We start from the raw sequence: 20,046 nt of genomic DNA, 5'->3' as shown, positions 1-20,046 counted from the left end.
CTCTGTCTGTTTCCTTATTGTACTTACTCCTCCTGGTGGCAAGCCTCTTCTCCCTCTAGTAACCAAGCTAGGGTGGTTCCTCTTGCCCAAATTTGTGCTCTGATTTCTTACAGCTAATTCTGTCATCTCTAGAACCAGCCACTTCAGCTTCCTGCACACTCTAGAAATCTCTTTATACTTTTTTTTTTTCCCCCAAGATGGAGTCTTGCTCTGTTGCCCAGGCTGGAGTGCAGCGGCATGATCTCAGCTCACTGCAACCTCTGCCTTCCGGATTCAAGCAATTCTCCTGCCTCAGCCTCCCAAGTAGCTGGGACTACAGACGTGCACCACCAGACTCAGCTAATTTTTGTATTTTTCACCCGAGATGGGGTTTCACCATGTTGGCCAGGCTGGTCTTGAACTGCTAACCTCAAGTGATCCACCCACCTCAGCCTCCCAAAGTGCTAGGATTACATGTGTGAGCCACCACACCCGGCCCTCTTTATACTTTTAAAACTGATTGTTACTCTAGTTAATGTCTATGTTTATTTGTCCATTCAACAGCTATTCCATTTGTCCATAAATATTTTTTGAGTGCCTAATATGTACAACTGACTATAACTTAAACAAAATAAATGCATTGCCTACAGACTTTGCTCTTGAACTCATGGTAAACTATTAGGATTTACTTTAAAAGTAAACTTTATTTATTTATGTTTGAGATAAAGTCTTGCTTTCTTGCCCAGGCTGGAATACAGTGGTACATTCATTATTCACTGGAGCCTTGACATCCTGGGCTCAAGTAATCCTCCTGCCTCAGCCTCCTGGGTAGCTAGGACTACACCGCACCTGACTAAGTTAAAAAATATTTTTGTAGGCTGGGCACAGTGGCTCACGCTTGTAATCCCAGCACTTTGGGAGGCTGAGGTGGGTGGATCACCTGAGGTTGGGAGTTTGAGACCAGCCTGACCAACATGGAGAAACCCTGTCTCTACTAAAAATACAAAATTAGCCAGGCATGGTGGCTCATGCCTGTAATCCCAGCTGCTCCAGAGGCTGAGGCAGGAGAATGGCTTGAACCCGGGAGGCGGAGGTTGCTGTGAGCCGAGATCACGCCATTGCACTCCAGCCAGGGCAACAAGAGCGAAACTCCATCTCAAAAAAAAACCCCATATATATATTATATGTTTTATATATATAATATATGTTATATTATATATGTGTTATATATTATATAATATATATAACATAATATATAAAAACATGTTATATATTATATATAATATACAAAAAACATGTTATATATGATATATGTATATTTTTTGTAAAGATATAATCTTGCTATGTTGGCCAGGCTGCTCTCGAACTCCTGGCCTTAAGCCTCCTGCCTCAGTCTCCCAAAATGCTGGGATTATAGGCCTGAGCTACTATCCCTGACCCCATACTGCATTACAAATACTATAATACCTATAATTTATTTTATACTACATAGTTCTAAGGTATAACTATATAATATACAAAACAATATATAACATGGAACATAAACATATATAGTATGTATTATTTATATGCAGTATATTATTAAAACTTAATCATAATTAGCAAATGTGATGTGTGTGTCTGTGTGTGTACACAACTGGAATCATACCATCCGTATCTTGCACTGTGCCCTTTTTCATTTAATATATATGGGAGATCTTTACAACTCAGAACATATAGATCTAACTCATTTTTTTTTCATGGCTACATGGTATTCCATTGAATGTATTTTTCATAATTTCACAGGTTCCTTATTGAGGGACATGTAGGTTGTTAGTCTTTTACCATTTTAGGTCGTTAGTCTTTTACCATTTTCTTTCTTTTTCTTTTTTTTTTGAGACAAAGTCTCACTCTTGTCCCCCGCAGGCTGGAGTGCGATGGCGCGATCTTGGCTCACTGCAACCTCCGCATCCCGGGTTCAAACGATTCTCCTGTCTTGGTCCCCCTAGTAGCTGAGATTACAGGCGCCTGCCACCACGCCCGGCTAATTTTTGTATTTTTAGTAGAGACGGGGTTTTACCATGTTGGCCAGGCTGGTCTAGAACTCCTGATCCACCTGCCTTGGCCTCCCAAAGTGCTGGGATCACAGGCATGAGCCACCACGACCAACTTGAGGAACGGTCTTTTACCGTATTCAAACAATGTTGCCATCAACATTTAAAAATGTGGATCTTCAGGTATTTTTGCTAGCATATCTGTAGGGTACATTTCTAGAAGTAGAATTGCTAAGTCAAAGAGTAGATAAAATACATTTAAACATTTTGATAGCTGTTACCAAGTTGCTCTTTGATGAAATTGTACCAATTCTCACCCCTTGAACATTGAGTGTTCCATTCTCTAAAAGGTTTCAGATATTTGACAAGATACAAATTAGTACCTGGTTTAATTTGCTTTTTTTTTTTTTTTTTTGAGATGTAGTCTCCCTCTGTCAGCCAAGCTGGAGTGCAGTATGGTGATCTCAGCCAACAGCAACCTCTGCCTCCCAGGTTCAAGCGATTCTCCAGCTTCAGCCTCCTAAGTAGCTGGGATTACAGGCGCCCGCCACCACACTGAGCTAATTTTTGTATTTTTAGTAGATACAGGGTTTTGCCAAGTTGGCCAGGCTGCTATCGAACTTCTGGCCTCATCTGATCCAGGCACCTTGGCCTCCCAAACTGCCGGGATTACAGATGTGAGCCACTGTGTCCTGCCCAAACTATTTTTTTTTTAAATTAAATTAATTTTTTTTGAGACGGAGTCTCGCTGAATTCGCCAGGCTGGAGTGCAGTGGCGCGATTTTGGCTCACTGCAATCTCCCCCCTCTCGGGTTAAAGTGATTCTCTCGCCTCAGCCTCTCAAGTAGCTGGGATTATATAGGCACGTGCCACCACGCCTGGCTAATGTTTTTGTATTTTTAGTAGAGACGGTGTTTCACCATGTTGGCCAGGCTGGCCAAATTGTTTACTTTTTTTTTTTTTTTTTTGAGACGGAGTCTCGCTCTGTCACCCAGGCTGGAGTGCAGTGGCTCGATCTCCACTCAATGCAAGCTCCACCTCCCAGGTTCACGCCATGCTCCTGCCTCAGCCTCCCCAGTAGCTGGGACTACAGGCGCCCGCCACCATGCCCGCTATTTTTTTTGTATTTTTAGTAGAGACGGGATTTCACCATGTTAGCCAGGATGGTCTCAATCTCCTGACCTCGTGATCTGCCTGCCTCGGCCTCCCAAAGTGCTGAGATTACAGGCGTGAGCCACCGTGACCGGCCTTACTTTTTTTTTTTTTTTTTTAATTGAGACAGAGTCTTGCTCTGTCGCTCAGGCTGGAATGCAGTGGTGCAATCTCTGCTCACTGCAACCCCGCCTCCCGGTTCCAGCGATTCTCCCGCGTCAGCCTCGCGAGTATCTGGGATTACATGTGCCCGCCACCACGCCCGGCTAATTTTTGTATTTTTAGTAGAGACAGGGTTTTTTTTTTTTTTTTTTTTTTTTGAGACGGAGTCTCGCTCTGCTGCCCAGGCTGTAATGGAGTGGCACGATCTCAGCTCCCTGCAAGCTCCACCTCCCAGGTTCCCGCCATTCTCCTGCCTCAGCCTCCGGAGTAGCTGGGACTACAGGCACCCGCCACCACGCCTGGCTAATTTTTTGTATTTTTAGTAAAGACGGGGTTTCACCATGTTATTCAGGATAGTCTCGATCTCCTGGCCTCGTGATCCGCCTGCCTCGGCCTCCCAAAATGCTGGGATTACAGGCGTGAGCCAACGTTCCCAGCCAAGGGTTTCTTTTTTTTTTTTTTTTTTTTTTGAGACAGAGTTTTGCTCTTGTTGTCCAGGCTGGAGTGCAATGGCGTGATCTCGGCTCAACGTCACCTCTGCCTCCTGGGTTCAAGTGATTCTCCTGTCTTGGCTTCCCAAGTAGCTGGGATTACAGGCATGCACCACCACACCCGGCTAATTTTGTATTTTTAGTAGAGACAGGGTTTCTCCATGTTGGTCAGGCCGGTCTCGAACTCCCAACGTCAGGTGGCAGCCTTGGCCTCCCAAAGTGCTGGGATTACAGGCGTGAGCCACCATGCCCGGCCGAGAGGCAGGGTTTCGCTATGTTGGCCAGTCTAGTTTCGAACTCCAGGCCTGAGGTGATCCACCCGCCTCGACCTCCCAAAATGCAGGGATTACAGGCGTGAGCCACCTCCTCCAGCCCCTTGCTTTCTATTTCTACTGGGCAGCGCTGCTCAGTAACCATGCCAGTCCCGTACCCGCCTCTATGCAGCTGGGAATACTTACATCCCTGGGGCCCAAAGTGGCTCGCTAAACCACGTGCCTTGTCCGGGCCGCGTTTATTTTGTTTGTTTGTTTGTTTTTCTCCTCCTGGTCTTGTCCTTTGTAAAGCCTTAGAACAGTCGTTAAGCAACCCAGCAAATATGCAATTCGCGTTTTCAGTAAATTTATCCAAACCGCATTCCATTCTTTTTTTTTTTTTTTTTTGAGACGGAGTCTCGCTCTGTCGCCCAGGCTGGAGTGCAGTGGCCGGGTCTCAGCTCACTGCAAGCTCCGCCTCCCGGGTTCACGCCATTCTCCTGCCTCAGCCTCCGGAGTAGCTGGGACTACAGGCGCCCGCCACCTCGCCCGGCTAGTTTTTTGTATTTTTAGTAGAGACGGGGTTTCACCATGTTAGCCAGGATGGTCTCGATCTCCTGACCTTGTGATCCGCCCGTCTCGGCCTCCCAAAGTGCTGGGATTACAGGCTTGAGCCACTGCGCCCGGCCCGCATTCCATTCTTTACCCTCCTGCTTCTGCGCAGACACGCTCCCTTAATGACGTTTGTCCCACGTCGCTCTCCGTTCGCTCCCAGGCTTCCCTGCGCGTGCACCTCTCTCCGCGCCTGCAGGTATGGCGTTCCGGTGTCAGCGTGACAGCTATGCTCGAGAGGTACGGCGTCACGGGCGAGGCACTTAAGACTGCCCGGCCGGCAAGGCGGTTTGGGGAAGAGGGTGCCACGTGGAGGGATTCAGTCCCGGTGTGGAGAGTGCTGGGGCTGGGGGCGGGGCTTATTCTCTCATTCCTTTCCCTTCAGTTCACCACCACCGTGGTCTCCTGCCGTCCCGCGGAGCTGCAGACTGAAGGGAGCAACGGCAAGAAAGTGCTGAGCGGTTTCCACGTGGTGCTGGAAGACACACTGCTTTTCCCTGAGGGCGGGGGACAGGTACCAAGCCAATCTCTTCTCAGGAAGCCCCAAATTTCTTTGTGCTCAGGCAGGAAATGCTCTCCTGCCCCTTTTTTCTCAGCCATAATGAATTCAGATGAGCCTTAGCTTAATTCATTTTGTTATTCATTCAATAAGTATTTATCAGCAAATGCTTATCTAGACTTAACCTGTGCTAGATATTATTCCAGGCTGTAAGGATAACCGGTAAACAACACGGTGCCGTTATATACGTGGAATGTTGATTGAAGACAACTGTGTGTGCTAAGTATAAGTAATAAATAAAAACCAAGTAAAGGGAAAGAGAGTGATGGGTTACTTGTCTAGATGAAGGGTAATTTACTTCAGTAGAGGCCTAAACGAAGTGAGGGGGTGAGTCTTTGCAATTATCTAGTGGTGCTGGGGGAAGGGGGCGTATTCAGGCAGATAGGATAGCGGGTACAAAGGCCCCAAGGAAGGAATTAGCTTCGGGTGTTTGTTAGGGACTGAAAAAGATGTTCCTGAAGGAGTTCAGGTGAGATAGACGGGTTCCAGTAGTACAGCAGAGAGCATACTTATCAGTGCTGTGATGAGGACTAGGTACAGCATGAGCGCAAGTGGGGTACATTGTGAACATGGAAGAGGAGGATAATAACAACAAAGGTGGGCATTATGAGAAAGGCTTTTCTTTCTTTCTTTCTTTCTTTCTTTCTTTCTTTCTTTCTTTCTTTCTTTCTTTTTTTTTTGAGACAGAATCTCAAGCTGGAGCACAGTGGCATGATCTCGGCTCACTGCAGCCTCTGCCTCCTGGGTTCAAGTGATTCTCCTGCCTCAGCCTCCCGAGTAGCCTGACCAACATGATGAAACCTTGTCTGTACTAAAAATTAACCAGGCATACTGGCAGGTGCCTGTAGTCCCAGCTACTCGGGAGGCCGAGGCATGAGAATCACTTGAATAGGGAGACTGATGTTGCAGTGAGCTAAGATTGTGCCACTGCACTTCAGCGTGGGGGACAGAGCAAGACTGCGTCTCAAAAGAAAAAAAAAAAAAAGGTGTATTAAGGTGTGTGGGTTTCATTCAGGAAACTACAGTGTACCATGCAGGTTATTTTCTTTCTTTTTTATTTATTTATTTATTTATTTATTTATTTATTTTTTTTTTTTGAGACGGAGTCTGGCTCTGTCGCCCAGGCTGGAGTGCAGTGGCGCGATCTCGGCTCACTGCAAGCTCCGCCTCCCGGGTTCACGCCATTCTCCTGCCTCAGCCTTCCGAGTAGCTGGGACTACAGGCGCTCGCCACCTCGCCCGGCTAGTTTTTTGTATTTTTTTTTTTTAGTAGAGACGGGGTTTCACCGTGTTAGCCAGGATGGTCTCGATCTCCTGACCTCGTGATCCGCCCGTCTCGGCCTCCCAAAGTGCTGGGATTACAGGCTTGAGCCACCGCGCCCGGCCTTCTTTTTTATTTTTAAGAGACAGGATCTTACTATATCACCCAGGCTGGAGTGCAGTGGCCTGATCCTAGCTCGCTGCTGCCTGGAACTCCCAGACTCAAGCAATCCTCTTGTTTTAGCCTCTCCAGTAGTGGGGACTACAGGCGCACAACCAACATGCTTGGCTGATTTTTTGTAGATATGAGGTCTCGCTTTATTGCCCAGGCTTATCTTGAACTCCTGGCCTCAAACTGTCCTCCCACCTTGGCCTCCCAAAGTGCTGGGCCTACAGGTATGAGCCACTGCCCTAGCCTCCATGCAGGTTCTTTTTTTTTTTTTTTTTTTTTGAGACGGAGTCTCGCTGTGTTGCCCAGGCTGGAGTGCGGTGGCGCGATCTCGGCTCACTACAAACTCCACCTCCCGGGTTCACGCCATTCTCCCGCCTCAGCCTCTGAGTAGCTGGGACTACAGGCGCCTGCCACCATGCCTGGGTAGTTTTTTGTATTTTTAGTAGAGACGGGGTTTCACCATGTTAGCCAGGATGGTCTCGATCTCCTGACCTCGTGATCCACCCGCCTCGGCCTCCCAAAGTGCTGGGATTACAGGCTTTAGCCACCGCGCCCGGCCTACATGCAGGTTCTTAAGCAAATAAGTGACATGAGAGAACATGTTGAGCAGACTTGGTACTGAGAAAGTTCTAATTTCATGTCAGTCATTATTATGGTGATTTTCCCAATGTGAAGAGTTCCCTGATCTGCTGAAGGAAAACCTGTGACCTCAAGTATCCATAGAAGGTCTCATTTTAGGCAGCATTTCTTTCAGGAAGTCTTTTTTGATTCCCCAAGACGGTTAGGTCTCTTTCCTTTGAGGTTCTCTAACATCATATACTTTTTCATGTTATGGCATGTTATAGGTCATATTGCAAGTGTCTGTTTTCCAGCCTCTGTTCTCTAGACTCTTAAGTTCCATGAGGCACCATATCTTGTTTACATTGTATTCTGTGGCTGGCACAGTCTTTTATAAGCAGTTGGCACTTGAAACTGTTTTATTTATTTTTATTTATTTATTTTTTTTTGAGACGGAGTCTCGCTCTTGCCCAGGCTGGAGTGCAGTGGCCGAATATCAGCTCACTGCAAGCTCCACCTCCTGGGTTTACGCCATTCTCCTGCCTCAGCCTCCCGAGTAGCTGGGACTATAGGCGCCTGCCACCTCGCCCGGCTATTTTTTTGTATTTTTTAGTAGAGACGGGGTTTCATCGTGTTAGCCAGGATGGTCTCGATCTCCTGACCTCGTGATCCTCCCGTCTCGGCCTCCCAAAGTGCTGGGATTACAGGCTTGAGCCACCGCGCCCGGCCGAAACTGTTTTAAATGAACTTTTTTTTTTTTTTTTTTTTTTTTAAGACAGTGTCTTGCTCTGTTGCCAGGCTGGAGTGCAGCAGCGTGATTTCGGCTCACTGCAATCTCCGTCTGCCAGGTTCAAGCGATTCCCCTGCCTCAGTCTCCCAAGTAACTGGGACTACAGGTGCGCACCACCATGCCCGGTTAATTTTTTGTATTTTAGTAGAGATGGGGTTTCACCATGTTGGCCAGGATGGTCTGAATCTCCTGACCTTGTGACCTGCCTGCCTTGACCTTTCAAAGTACTGGGATTACAGGTGTGAGCCACTGCACTCGGCCCTTTTTTTTTTTTCTTTTAATGAGACAGTATCTCACTCTGTCACCCAGGCTGGAGTGCAGTGGCGCAATCATAGCACACCACAGCCTCAACCTTTTGGGCTCAAGTGATTCTCCCACCTCAGCCTCCCAAGTAGCAGGTAGTATCATGGCCAGCTCATTTTTTATTTTTCATAGAGGTGGGGTCTCACTATGTTGTCCAGTCTGATCTTAAGCGATACTCCTGCCTTGGCCTCACAAAGTGGTGGGATTACAGGAATAAGCCACCATGCCCAGACTAAATGAACATTTTTGAATCTAATTCTAGTAGCACTGCAAGAGGATGGAGTGGAGGGAGGGAGAAAAAATCAGGTCATTTTTTATTTTTTTATTTTTTAGTTTTTTGAGACGGAGTCTCGCTCTGTCGCCCAGGCTGGAGTGCAGTGGCACGTTCTTGGCTCACTGCAAGCTCCGCCTCCCAGGTTCACGCCATTCTCCTGCCTCAGCCTCCTGAGTAGCTGGGACTACAGGCGCCCGCCACCACGCCCAGCTAATTTTTTTGTATTTTTAGTAGAGACGGGGATTCACCGTGTAAGGCAGGATGGTCTCGATCTCCTGACCTCGTGATCTGCCCGCCTTGGCCTCCCAAAGTGCTGGGATTACAGGCGTGAGCCACCGCGCCTGGCCCAAATCGGATCATTTTAGAGACTACTAAAGAATCTAGACTAAGGCAATGAGAGTTGAGGATTAAGGTTCTTTGAGTTTTGCTAAAATTTTTGTTGCTATAGTTACAGTCTCTTTTTTAAATTCTGTTATTCTGAAGATCACAACACGTAGGTGTTTAGAATGAAAAGGACTGAGAATCCTCTCATGGAACAAAGTGGACTCATCTCATTTGGCATTGCTTTCTCCATCTCTCTTAGGGAGCCCAAATTCTGGGTCTGTCTCTCACCCTAGAGAGTCTTTGTACCTAGGAGTTAGGGTGAGCCCTGACTTGCCATTGATTATGTTTACTTATTTCCATCAGCCTGATGACCGTGGTACAATCAATGACATCTCTGTGCTGAGAGTGACTCGCCGCAGGGAGCAGGCTGATCATTTCACACAGACACCCCTGGATCCAGGAAGCCAGGTTCTGGTTCGGGTAGACTGGGAGCGGAGGTTTGACCACATGCAGCAGCATTCAGGTAAAGGCTGGGATGGGGGACATAACACCAGGGCAGTTGCCATGTATGGGGATGCCATGATGACTGAGATGTAGTTTGGGTTCTCTAGGAGTTAACCTTTTGGAAGAGACAGACTATTCGGAATCAGCTGTAATTCAGGAAGGATATGCTAAATATTATAACAGCAACATGAACAATTGAAGTAAAAAAAAGTATTAGAATAATTGCTGGATTTAGGTATTATCAGCTTCCCACTTGATATCTCCATCTGGGTGTCTCACAACCTTTCAAACTCAACATGTCCGAAATGAAACAAAAAGCCTTCCCCTCCCTCCCGGTCTTTCATTAGCATCCTGTGTGTTCATTGCCCTCCGTCCCGGTCTTTCATTAGCATCCTGTGTGTTCATTGCAGGGCATCAGGATACACCTAGTCACTCAAGTTCTGGAAGTCGTTCCAGATACCTCTTCAGGCGTAGACAGCCAGCCAGTCACTGAGTCCTGTTGGTTTCTTTTCTTTTTTTTTTTTTTGACAGAGTTTCACTCTGTCGCCCAGGCTGGAGTGCAGTGGCACAATCTCGGCTCACTGCAACCTTTGCCTCCTGGGTTCAAGCGATTCTCCTGCCTCAGCCTCCTGAGTAGCTGGGATTATAGGCACCCACCACCATGCCTGACTAATTTTGTATTTTTAGTAGAGATGGTGTTTCACCGTGTTGGTCGGGCTGGTCTTGAGCTCTTGACCTCAGATGATCCGCCTACCTCAGCCTCCCAAAGTGCTGGGATTACAGTTATGAGCTACCCTGCCCGGCCTGTTGGTTTGTTTTCTAAGTCTGTCCACTTCTTTCCATGGTCACTGTCATCCTAGTCCCAGTGCCTAACTGTCTTCACCCTGAACCTCTCTAACAGTTTCCTAATTGATTGCCTCACATTCACTCTGTCTCCACCCAAGTTCCGGCTACTTGGGAGGCTGAGGCAGGATAATTGCTTGAACCCTGGAGCCAGAGGTGGCAGTGAGCTGAGATGGCACCACTGCATGCCAGCCTGGGCAACAGAGCAAGACTCCATCTCAAAATAATAAATAAAATAATAATTTTTTTTTTTGAGACACAGTCTCGCTCTGTTGCCTAGGCTGGCGAGCAGTGGCACAGTCTTGGATCACTGCAATCTTCTTCTCCTGAGTTCAAGTGATTCTCCTGCCTCAGCCCCCTGAGTAGCTGGGATTATAGGTATGCACCACCACGTCTGGCTAATTTTTGTATTTTTAGTAGAGATGGGGGTTCACCATGTTGGCCAGGCTGGTCTTGAACTCCTGACCTTGTGATCTGCTCGCCTCGGCTTCCCAGAGTGCTGGGATTACAGGCATAAGCCACCGCACCCGTCATAAATAAATATAACTTGAAGTGGAAATGTAAACAAGAGAAATAAAAACAGGCTGAGCGCGGTAGCTCATGCCTGTAATCCCAGCACTTTGGGAGGCTGAGGTGGGCGGATCACCTGAGGTCAGGAGTTTGAGACCAACCTGACCAACATGGTGAAACCCCGACTCTACTAAAAATACAAAAATTAGCCAGGTGTGGTGGCGGGTGCCTGTAATCCCACCTACTTGGGAGGCTGAGGCAGGGGAATCGCTTGAACCCTGGAGGCAAAGTTTGCAGTGAGCCGAGATTACATCACTGCACTCCAGCCTGGGTGACAGAGTGAGACTCTCTAAAAAAAAAATAAATAAATAAAATAAATGAATAAAACCAAAAATAAATAAAAATGAATATGTAAAATGAAATAAATTTTATTTTATCTTATTTATTTGTTTGTTTATTTATTTTTTTGAGATGGAGTCTCACTTTGTTGCCCAGACTGGAATGCAGTGGCCCGATCTCGGCTCACTGCAAGCTCCGCCTCTGGGGTTCATGCCATTCTTCTGCCTCAGCCTCCCGAGTAACTGGGACTACAGGCGCCTGCCACCATGCCCGGCTAATTTTTTGTATTTTTGGTAGAGGCAGGGTTTTACCATGTTAGCCAGGATGGTCTGGATCTCCTGACGTTGTGATGCGCCTGCCTCGGCCTCCCAAAGTTCTGGGATTACAGGCGTGAGCCACCATGCCTGGCCTTTATTTTTTATTTTTATTTGTTTTTTTTGAGACAGTCTCACTTTGTTGCCCAGGCTGGAGTGCCATGGTGCAATCTCGGCTCACTGCAACCTCCACCCCTGGGATTCATGCCATTCTCCTGCCTCAGCCTCCTGAGTCGCTGGGATTACAGGTTCGTGCCACCACACCTGGCTAATTTTTGTATTTTTGGTAGAGATGGGATTTTACCATGTTGTTTCAGGCTGGTCTCAAACTTTTGACCTCGTGATCCACCTGCCTCGGCCTCCTAAAGTGCTGGGATTGCAGGAGTGAGCGACCGCGCCCAGCTGAAATAAATTTTAAAAAGTGAAAATATTATGTCACTCCTCTGCTTCAAGCTCTTCAGAGGCTTCCTGTAGGTCTTCATGTAAAGCCAAACTTTTTACCATGGCATACAAGCTGTATCTGGGTGGCTCTTGTCTACTGCTGTAGCCTCATCTGGTGCCCCTTCACCTCTTGCTGGCTACATCCTGGCTGTGCTTGTCATCTCTGGATTCCTTTGACATACCCTACTTCTTTCTTCCTGAAGGCCTTTAGCTGTCTTGTTCCCTCTTCCTTGATAGTCAGTTCCTCCTCTTTCTCCTTTTCTTCCTCCTCTTCCTCTTCTTTCTTCTCATCGTCACTCTTGTCAATCAGGGATGCTGCTGTATCTCTTATGTCAAGCCCTGTGCCTTGCATGTGGTAGGTACTTGTTGAATGGATGAATGCTGCATATTGGAACTTAAGTTCACTGGACACGGTGGCTCACACCTGTAATCCCAGCACTGTGGGAGGCCAAGGCGGGTGGATCACTTGAGGTCAAGAGTTCAAGACCAGCCTGGCCAACATGGTGAAACCCCGTCTCTACTAAAAGTAGAAAAATTAGCTGGGTGCGGTGATGCACATGTGTAATACCAGCTACTCAGGAGGCTGAGGCACGAGAATCGCTTGATCCTGGGAGGTGGAGGCTGCAGTGAGCCCCTGCACTCCAGCCTGGGCAACAAAATGGAACTGTCTGAAAAAAAAAAAAAAAAAAAAGAACTTAAGTTCACGTCCAGCCCCTTATAAGTTACATTGCCATGGCAAGTTATTTGATCTCTCTAGGCTTCAGTTTCCTCATCTGTGAAATGGTATCACAAGGCCTCTTGCAGAATTCTCATTGTGATTTTCAATAAAGTATCTAAAGTGTATTACCAAGTGCTTAGAAGGTTTTCAACAAGGATAATTTCTGTGCTTTTATCATTGTGGCTCTATTTTATCATTGTGAGAGTATGTGGACTTCTCACTTTTCTCCTGTTTCTTGCTCTCTTTGCTTAGGGCAGCATCTCATCACGGCAGTTGCTGACCATCTATTTAAGCTGAAGACAACATCATGGTGAGTGGCAGGCGTAAGACTAACTGTAGGCAGGCCCATCCCAGCACTGGGAGGGAGGCGGAGGTGGGAGAATTGCTTGAGCCAGGGAGATTAAGGCTGTGGTGAGCTGTGATTGCCACTAAATGGCAGCATGGGTGACAGAGCAAGCCTGTCTCAAAAAAAAAAAAGTGGTGATAGGGTATGCTTGTTCCAGTTTTTAGAGGAAAAGCTTTCAGCTTTTCTTGTTCGGTAAGATGTGTTATCTGTGGCCACTCTACTTCTGATAGGGAGTTAGGGAGATTTTGGAGTGCGATTGAGCTGGACACCCCCTCTATGACTACAGAGCAAGTAGCTGCCATTGAGCAGAGCGTCAATGAAAAAATCAGAGATCGGCTGCCTGTGAATGTCCGAGAATTGAGCCTGGACGATCCTGAGGTGGAGCAGGTAAGGGTAGAGCCAGAGGGGTGGCTTCTGCACAATGGTTCTCCAGGCGTTCCTCATCAGATTCAGACAGTCCCTCCGCTCTCCTTGAGTCCAGGTGAGAGGCCGGGGTTTGCCGGATGATCATGCTGGGCCCGTTCGTGTTGTTAGCATTAAGGGCGTTGATTCCAACATGTGCTGTGGGACCCATGTGAGCAATCTCAGTGACCTTCAGGTAAGTGAGGAAGGGCTGTGGAGTGGCTGAGAAGAGGGATTGGGGAGGGGGGATCACATGGGGCTGGAAGTGGGAGAGGGGGATAATTGAGGAGTCCTAAGTGAAATCTCCCCTTCACTGTTTCAGAGCTGAGGAAAAGCTAGGTTTCTCCTGCCTTAGGTTCTAGGATCTGCTGTGGTTTACGCACACGCCCGTGTGTGTGTGTGTGTGTGTTACCCCCTTGCCTCATGTAGGTCATTAAGATTCTGGGCACTGAGAAGGGGAAAAAGAACAAAACCAACCTGATATTTCTGGCTGGGAACCGGGTGCTGAAGTGGATGGAGAGAAGTCATGGAACTGAAAAAGCACTGACTGCTCTGCTTAAGTATGCGTCTTTCAGTACCTTCAGTTGCCTCCCATTGCTGAGATTTTGGACATAATCTCTTACCTCTGGGAGATAAGATGCAATCGTAAATGATAAAGTGCTTTGGATAGTCAATCAGAACCACGAAAAACAGTTAATTCCTTCGTGTATTTTCTCCCAGTTGCCTAAGAGACCTCCTCAGAATATCTCCTGGTCCCTGACTGCAGGGAGGCACCATAGCAAGAAGGAAGTTACTGATTTATGTCCCCAACATCAGAAACAACTGGGAAGCTGCGCAGGTTTCCACTGACCTTTCTCTTGCAGGTGTGGAGCAGAGGATCATGTGGAAGCAGTGAAAAAGCTCCAGAACTCCACCAAGATCCTGCAGAAGGTGATGTATTCCCTGGCGGGTAGAGAGGGCATGGGCCCTGCCTAGAATAGGCTCTGCAGACTTGGTCTTCTGCCGAAGCAAATGTGTAGTTTGTCAAAGTAGGAGTGAGGGAAGAATGAGGTGGAGGGAAGCTGATACTCTCTATTGTTATCCTTTCCATTTATCTACTGAGTTACCATATCCATTTCAGAATAACCTGAATCTGCTCAGAGACCTGGCTGTGCACATTGCCCATAGCCTCAGGAACAGCCCAGACTGGGGAGGTGTGGTCGTGTTACACAGGTGAGAAATTAGGAGCTGGAGACAAGGAATGGGGGCTGTGCTGGGCTTAGGGCTCAGTGTCTGCTCTATATGCAGTGTACGGTGGGAGGTGAATTGCTCACTGGTATTCTCTTTTTTTTTTTTTTTTTTTTTTTTTTGAGACGGAGTCTCACGCTGTTGCCCAGGCTGGAGTGCAGTGGCGCGATCTCGGCTCACTGCAAGCTCCGCCTGCCGGGTTCCCGCCATTCTCCTGCCTCAGCCTCCTGAGTAGCTGGGACTACAGGCGCCCGCCACCGCGCCCGGCCAATTTTTTGTATTTTTAGTAGAGACGGGGTTTCACTGTGGTCTCGATCTCCTGACCTTGTGATCCGCCCGCCTCGGCCTCCCAAAGTGCTGGGATTACAGGCTTGAGCCACCGCGCCCGGCATGCTCACTGGTATTCTCAAGGTTGGGTAGATCCTAAGAAATATGTTACTGGCCGGGCGCGGTGGCTCATGCCTGTAATCGCAGCACTTGGGAGGCTGAGGCGGGTGGATTACAAGGTCAGGAGTTTGAAACCAGTCTGGCCAGCATGGTGAAACCCCTTCTCTACTAAAAGTACAAAAATTAGCCAGGCATGGTGGTACATGCCTGTAGTCCCAGCTACTTGGGAGGCTGAGGCAGGAGAATCACTTGAACCCGGGAGGCAGAGGTTGTGGTGAGCGGAGATCACGCCACAGTACTCCAGCCTGGACCGACAGAGTGAGACTCCATCTCAAAAAAATAAAAAAAAAGAAATACGTTACCTACCAGGCCTCCTGGGTTTGATGTTAACATCTTTGCTGTAACTCTGTATCTTTTTTTTTTTTTTTAATTTTTTTTTTTGAGACAGTCTTGCTCTGTCACCCAGGCTGGAATGCAGTGGCCGGATCTCAGCTCACTGCAAGCTCCGCCTCCCAGGTTCACGCCATTCTCCTGCCTCAGCCTCCCGAGTAGCTGGGACTACAGGCGCCCACCACCTCGCCTGGCTAGTTTTTTTGTATTTTTTAGTAGAGACAGGGTTTCACCATGCTAGGCAGGATGGTCTCGATCTCCTGACCTCGTGATCCGCCTGCCTCAGCCTCCCAAAGTGCTGGGATTACAGGCTTGAGCCACTGCGCCCGGCCTGTTTTTTTGTTTTGTTTTGTTTTGTTTTTTGAGATGGAGTCTTACTGTGTCTGGAGTGCAGTGGCATGATCTCGGCTCACTGTACCCTGTGCCTCCCGGGTTCAAGCAGTTCTCGTGCTTCAGCCTTCTGAGTAGCTGGGATCACAGGCATGTGCCACCACACCAGGCTAACTTTTGTATTTTTAGTAGAGATGGGGTTTCCCCATGTTGGCCAGGTTGGTTCTGAACTCCTGACCTCAAGTGATCTGCCCACCTCGGCCTCCCAAAGTGCTGGCATTATAGGTGTGAGCCATTGCGTCCAGCCTGTATCTTTCTTTAGGACTGTCCCCTACTTACTTTACTCTCTAACAGATTTCTGCTTATCCTAGTGAATCCTATTTAAGGGAGATAGAGACAAACCTGGAGGTTGAATCCAAACTGCAGAGGCTGAGAAGGACAGCTTGCTGGCTCTCAGCCAGTACTGTCTCTTGGCTAAGGGATGTGGGACTTTATGTGTACAAATAGGCAGCAGCAAGGCCAGCTTCAGAAGGAGGGGCCAGGCTTCCTGCAGTTTCACAGCCACCACTCCAACCTGGGTCTCATGTCTGTGTCCTTTGTTTTAGGAAGGAGGGTGATTCAGAGTTCATGAATATCATTGCCAATGAGATTGGGTCAGAGGTAAGAGGAGCATGAGATTCTCTACCCCGGCCTGGATAGAGACCTAGGGAGACATAAGTGAGGGGCGCTAGTTTAGCTGAAGTCCCTCCACATGAATACATGAGGAGTAGGAAATAGCCATTCATTCAATACTGTTTTCTTAGCACTAGCTATGTGCCAAGCTCTGTTTTAGGTGTTGACCTAGATCTATGTTACTGCTCTTTCTAGGGCTGTATGTTTATCAGCTTCTGAGCTCCTTTCATCAGAGTTCTAGCTCCTCAGAGCCATTCAGGTTTATGTGTCCTGAGGATCCAATATTAGAAATACAGGAGTGGGCTGGTCATGGTGACTCATGCATGTAATCCCAGCACTTTGGGAGGTCAAGGTGGGTGGATCGCTTGAGGCCAGGAGACCAGCCTAGCCAATATGGTGAAACCCCATCTCTACTAAAAATATAAAAATCAGGCCAGGCATGGTGGTTCACGCCTGTAATCCCAGCACTTTGGGAGGCCAAGGTGGGTGGATTGAGCTCAGGAGTTTGAGGCCACCCTGGGCAACATGGTGAAACCCTATTTCTACTAAAATATAAAAATTTAGCCAGGTGTGGTGGCGTGCGCCTGTAATCCCAGCTACTCAGGAGGCTGAGGTACGAGAATCTCTTGAGCCCGGTAGGTGGAGGTTGCAGTGAGCTGAGATTGTGCCACAGCACTCTAGCTTGGGCTACAGCATGAGATTCTGTCTCAAAACAAAACAAAAATTTGCTGGGTGTGGTGGTGGGTGCCTGTAGACCCAGCTACTTGGGAGGTTGGGGCAGGAGAATTGCTTGAACCCAGGAGGCTGAGGTTGCAGTGAGCTGAGATTGCGCCACTGCACTCCAGCCTGGACAACACAGAATGTCTCAAAAAAAAAAAAAAAAAAAAAGTGAATACAGGAGTGGGCAAGCCCCTTTGAAAGCCATCCCCATCCATTTTCCTCTTCCTCTGGCTTATTCTTCCCACTCCTGATGGTCTCTAGCCTAGAGATTTCCAGGTCTGTCTTTTTATTCGTTTGTTTGTTTGTTTCAGAGACAGAGTCTTGCTCTGTCACCCAGGCTGGAGTGCAGTGGTGTGATTATGGCTCACTGCAGTCTTGAACTCCTGGGCTCAAGCAATCCTCCCACTTTAGCCTCCTGAGTAGTTGGGACTGCAAGCATGAGCCACCATGCTCCACTCTCTCTTTTGTATTTACTCCAAAACCCTTCTTTGGAATGCCTACTGTGGGTAAAGCATTGTGTATCTCTCTTTTCATAATTCTTCTGTATAGACAGAACTGATTCTCAAGGAGCTCATGTTCTAGTCTGGAGGACAAATGTGTGTGTTGACATTTATAATTTAGAATGATAGAGTGATGAATGCTAGAGGTGAAGGAGTATATTACCTGAAGGATAGGGAGGTTTCAGGGAAGGGGGCCTTGAAGACTGCTTAGAGGTCATCAGACAGACAAGGGGCAGACGCAGCCAGGCAGAGGGAAACCTGGTGGTTTAGGCAGCGGCAGGGAAAGGACGTATGGTAGGGAAAAGTTTGCGAGAGTGAAACCATGAAAGGCATTTTATGCTTAACCAGGAACAGCAGTCTTCTGCTGCCTTCTTAATGTTTCACCTAAGTTCCCGTAGTTGCTCTCAAAAAGTTTCTTGGCCCTGGTGGGCCAGTGTGGAGGGGGATTATCATTCATCAGGAGCGTCACTTGGTGGTTTAGGGGGAAATAATCTGTTCTTAAGATTGAAGAGGGTGCAGGGTTTAGGGGGGTTAACTCTACATCCTTAAGTATCAGGGCTTATCTCCTTGTCTTACCTCCTAGGAGACCCTCCTATTCTTAACTGTGGGCGATGAGAAAGGTGCTGGACTCTTCTTACTGGCAGGGCCACCTGCGTCTGTGGAGACCCTGGGGCCCAGGTAATCCTAGGTGGACTCTCGCACATGTAGTAGAGCCTGTATCCTACAGATACATTCCTTTACTGACTCAAAGGACCATCACATCTGCGATCTCATTTAATTACATCATGGGCATGTGAGGTGGGCTGAGCAGAGATAATTGTTACTACCGTCATTTCCAGTTTGACAGATGAGGGTCTTTTAGCTCCACATCTCACATGTATGTTTTTGTTTTTGTTTTTATGAAATGTGTTTGTTCTTGTTTTTTGAGATGGAGTCTCACTCTGTCACCCAGGCTGGAGTGCAGTGGCACGATCTCAGCTCACTGCAGCTACCACCTCCTGGGTTTAGGCAATTCTCCTGCCTCAGCCACTCAAGTAACTGGGATTACAGGTGCACACCACCACACCCGGCCAATTTTTTTGTATTTTTAGTACAGATAGAGTTTTACCATGTTGGCCAGTCTGGTCTCGAGCTCCTGACCTCAAGTGATCCTCCCGCCTTGGCCTTCCAAAGTGCTGGGATTACAGGTGCTCACCCTGCTCCCTAGAGATTAACATAATTTATCTAGCCCAATTCATAGACACTGATGTTGTTTTTAGTTATTCAGCCTTATGTGATCATGGTATATATATCTTCGTGCACATGTGCAAGTGTTTTTTTGAGACGAAGTTTCACTCTTGTTGCCTAGGCTGGAGTGCAATGGCACGATCTTGGCTCACTGCAACCTCTGCCTCCCGAGTTTAAGCAATTCTCCTGTCTCAGCTTCCCGAGTAGTTGGGATTACGGCGCATACCACCACACCCGGCTAATTTTTGTATTTTTGGTAAAGACGGGGTTTCATCCTATTGGTCAGGCTGGTCTTGAAGTCCTGACCTCAGGTAGTCCACCCGCCTTGGCCTCCCAAAGTGCTGGGATTACAGGTGTGAGCCACCGCCCCCAGCCTATGTGCAAGTGGTTTTTTTTTTTTTTTTTTTTTTTGGAGACGGAGTCTCGCTCTGTCGCCCCAGCTGGAGTGCAGTGGCCGGATCTCAGCTCACTGCAAGCTCCGCCTCCCGGGTTCACGCCATTCTCCTGCCTCAGTCTCCCGAGTAGCTGGGACTACAGGCGCCCACCACCTCGCCCGGCTAGTTTTTTGTATTTTTTAGTAGGGACGGGGTTTCACCGGATTAGCCAGGATGGTCTCAATCTCCTGACCCTGTGATCCGCCCATCTCGGCCTCCCAAAGTGCTGGGATTACAGGCTTGAGCCACCGCGCCCGGCCATGTGCAAGTGTTTTTAAGAAACATTCCTAGAAGTCATCTACTCTTCTTATCCCTCCCCCAGTCCCTGGAAAAAGATTCAGAGCTGCCCTTTTTTGTGTGTGTGACTTTTCCCTCAAAGTCTCCCTGACTATACCTCTGTTCCCCAGGGTGGCTGAGGTCCTGGAAGGCAAAGGAGCAGGGAAGAAAGGCCGTTTTCAGGGCAAGGCCACCAAGATGAGCCGGCGGACAGAGGTGCAGGCACTTCTCCAGGACTACATCACCACGCGGAGTACTAAGGAGTGAGGGCTTAGGGTACTCACCTCCTGTTTCCACAGGCATCTTTTGGTCAATAAAATAGTTTGACTCAGAATGGTTGTGATACCACTTGTATTTATGACTAATTCATGCCGTATACTCCAGTGTGCTTTCCTGGTTACTTTCTGTTTGTAAATAGATAATTTTCTAATTTAGTTCCTGCACTGTAATGTCTGGAAGGTGGTGGAATAATTTATACCAAACCTTGTGCTTTTGCACTCAGTTGGATAAGAAATGAACATCTGATCAGCTAAGTCCACTGCTTCCA

General features: G+C 47.8%; 1 protein-coding gene across 10 annotated transcripts; it reads left to right on the top strand.

The window, feature by feature from the left end:
• Positions 1–4,831: 4,831 nt before the first annotated feature.
• Positions 4,832–19,833, top strand: AARSD1 (alanyl-tRNA synthetase domain containing 1). Of its 10 annotated transcripts, XM_074019739.1 has the most exons (13): positions 4,832–4,920; positions 5,066–5,194; positions 8,027–8,124; positions 9,283–9,442; positions 12,841–12,898; positions 13,165–13,321; positions 13,416–13,532; positions 13,766–13,896; positions 14,200–14,266; positions 14,457–14,548; positions 16,276–16,330; positions 18,146–18,240; positions 19,631–19,833. In XM_074019739.1, the coding sequence occupies exons 4-13, from the start codon at positions 9,427–9,429 to the stop codon at positions 19,764–19,766; spliced, it is 924 nt and encodes a 307-aa protein (XP_073875840.1). In that variant the 5' UTR covers positions 4,832–4,920; positions 5,066–5,194; positions 8,027–8,124; positions 9,283–9,426; the 3' UTR covers positions 19,767–19,833. The 10 variants fall into 10 exon arrangements, 5 of the variants coding, with proteins under 5 accessions (XP_073875840.1, XP_005584373.3, XP_065388507.1 ...); XM_005584316.4 differs by lacking the exon at positions 8,027–8,124; XR_012425891.1 differs by lacking the exons at positions 8,027–8,124; positions 13,766–13,896.
• Positions 19,834–20,046: the final 213 nt, after the last annotated feature.

The sequence above is a fragment of the Macaca fascicularis genome, chromosome 16, assembly GCF_037993035.2.
Source record: "Macaca fascicularis isolate 582-1 chromosome 16, T2T-MFA8v1.1".
In the NCBI taxonomy this organism is placed as follows: domain Eukaryota; kingdom Metazoa; phylum Chordata; class Mammalia; order Primates; family Cercopithecidae; genus Macaca; species Macaca fascicularis.
Note: the sequence above shows the minus strand (reverse complement) of the source record. Positions and strands in the feature narration are given on the sequence as shown.

Bases quoted from the DNA above. Each gene is read 5' to 3' on its own strand.
- AARSD1 (XM_005584316.4), top strand. From the start codon at position 4,882: ATGGCGTTCCGGTGTCAGCGTGACAGCTATGCTCGAGAG. The intron at 4,921-5,065 runs GTACGGCGTCAC...CTTTCCCTTCAG, and splicing joins GTGACAGCTATGCTCGAGAG to TTCACCACCACCGTGGTCTC. The intron at 5,195-9,282 runs GTACCAAGCCAA...TATTTCCATCAG, and splicing joins TCCCTGAGGGCGGGGGACAG to CCTGATGACCGTGGTACAAT.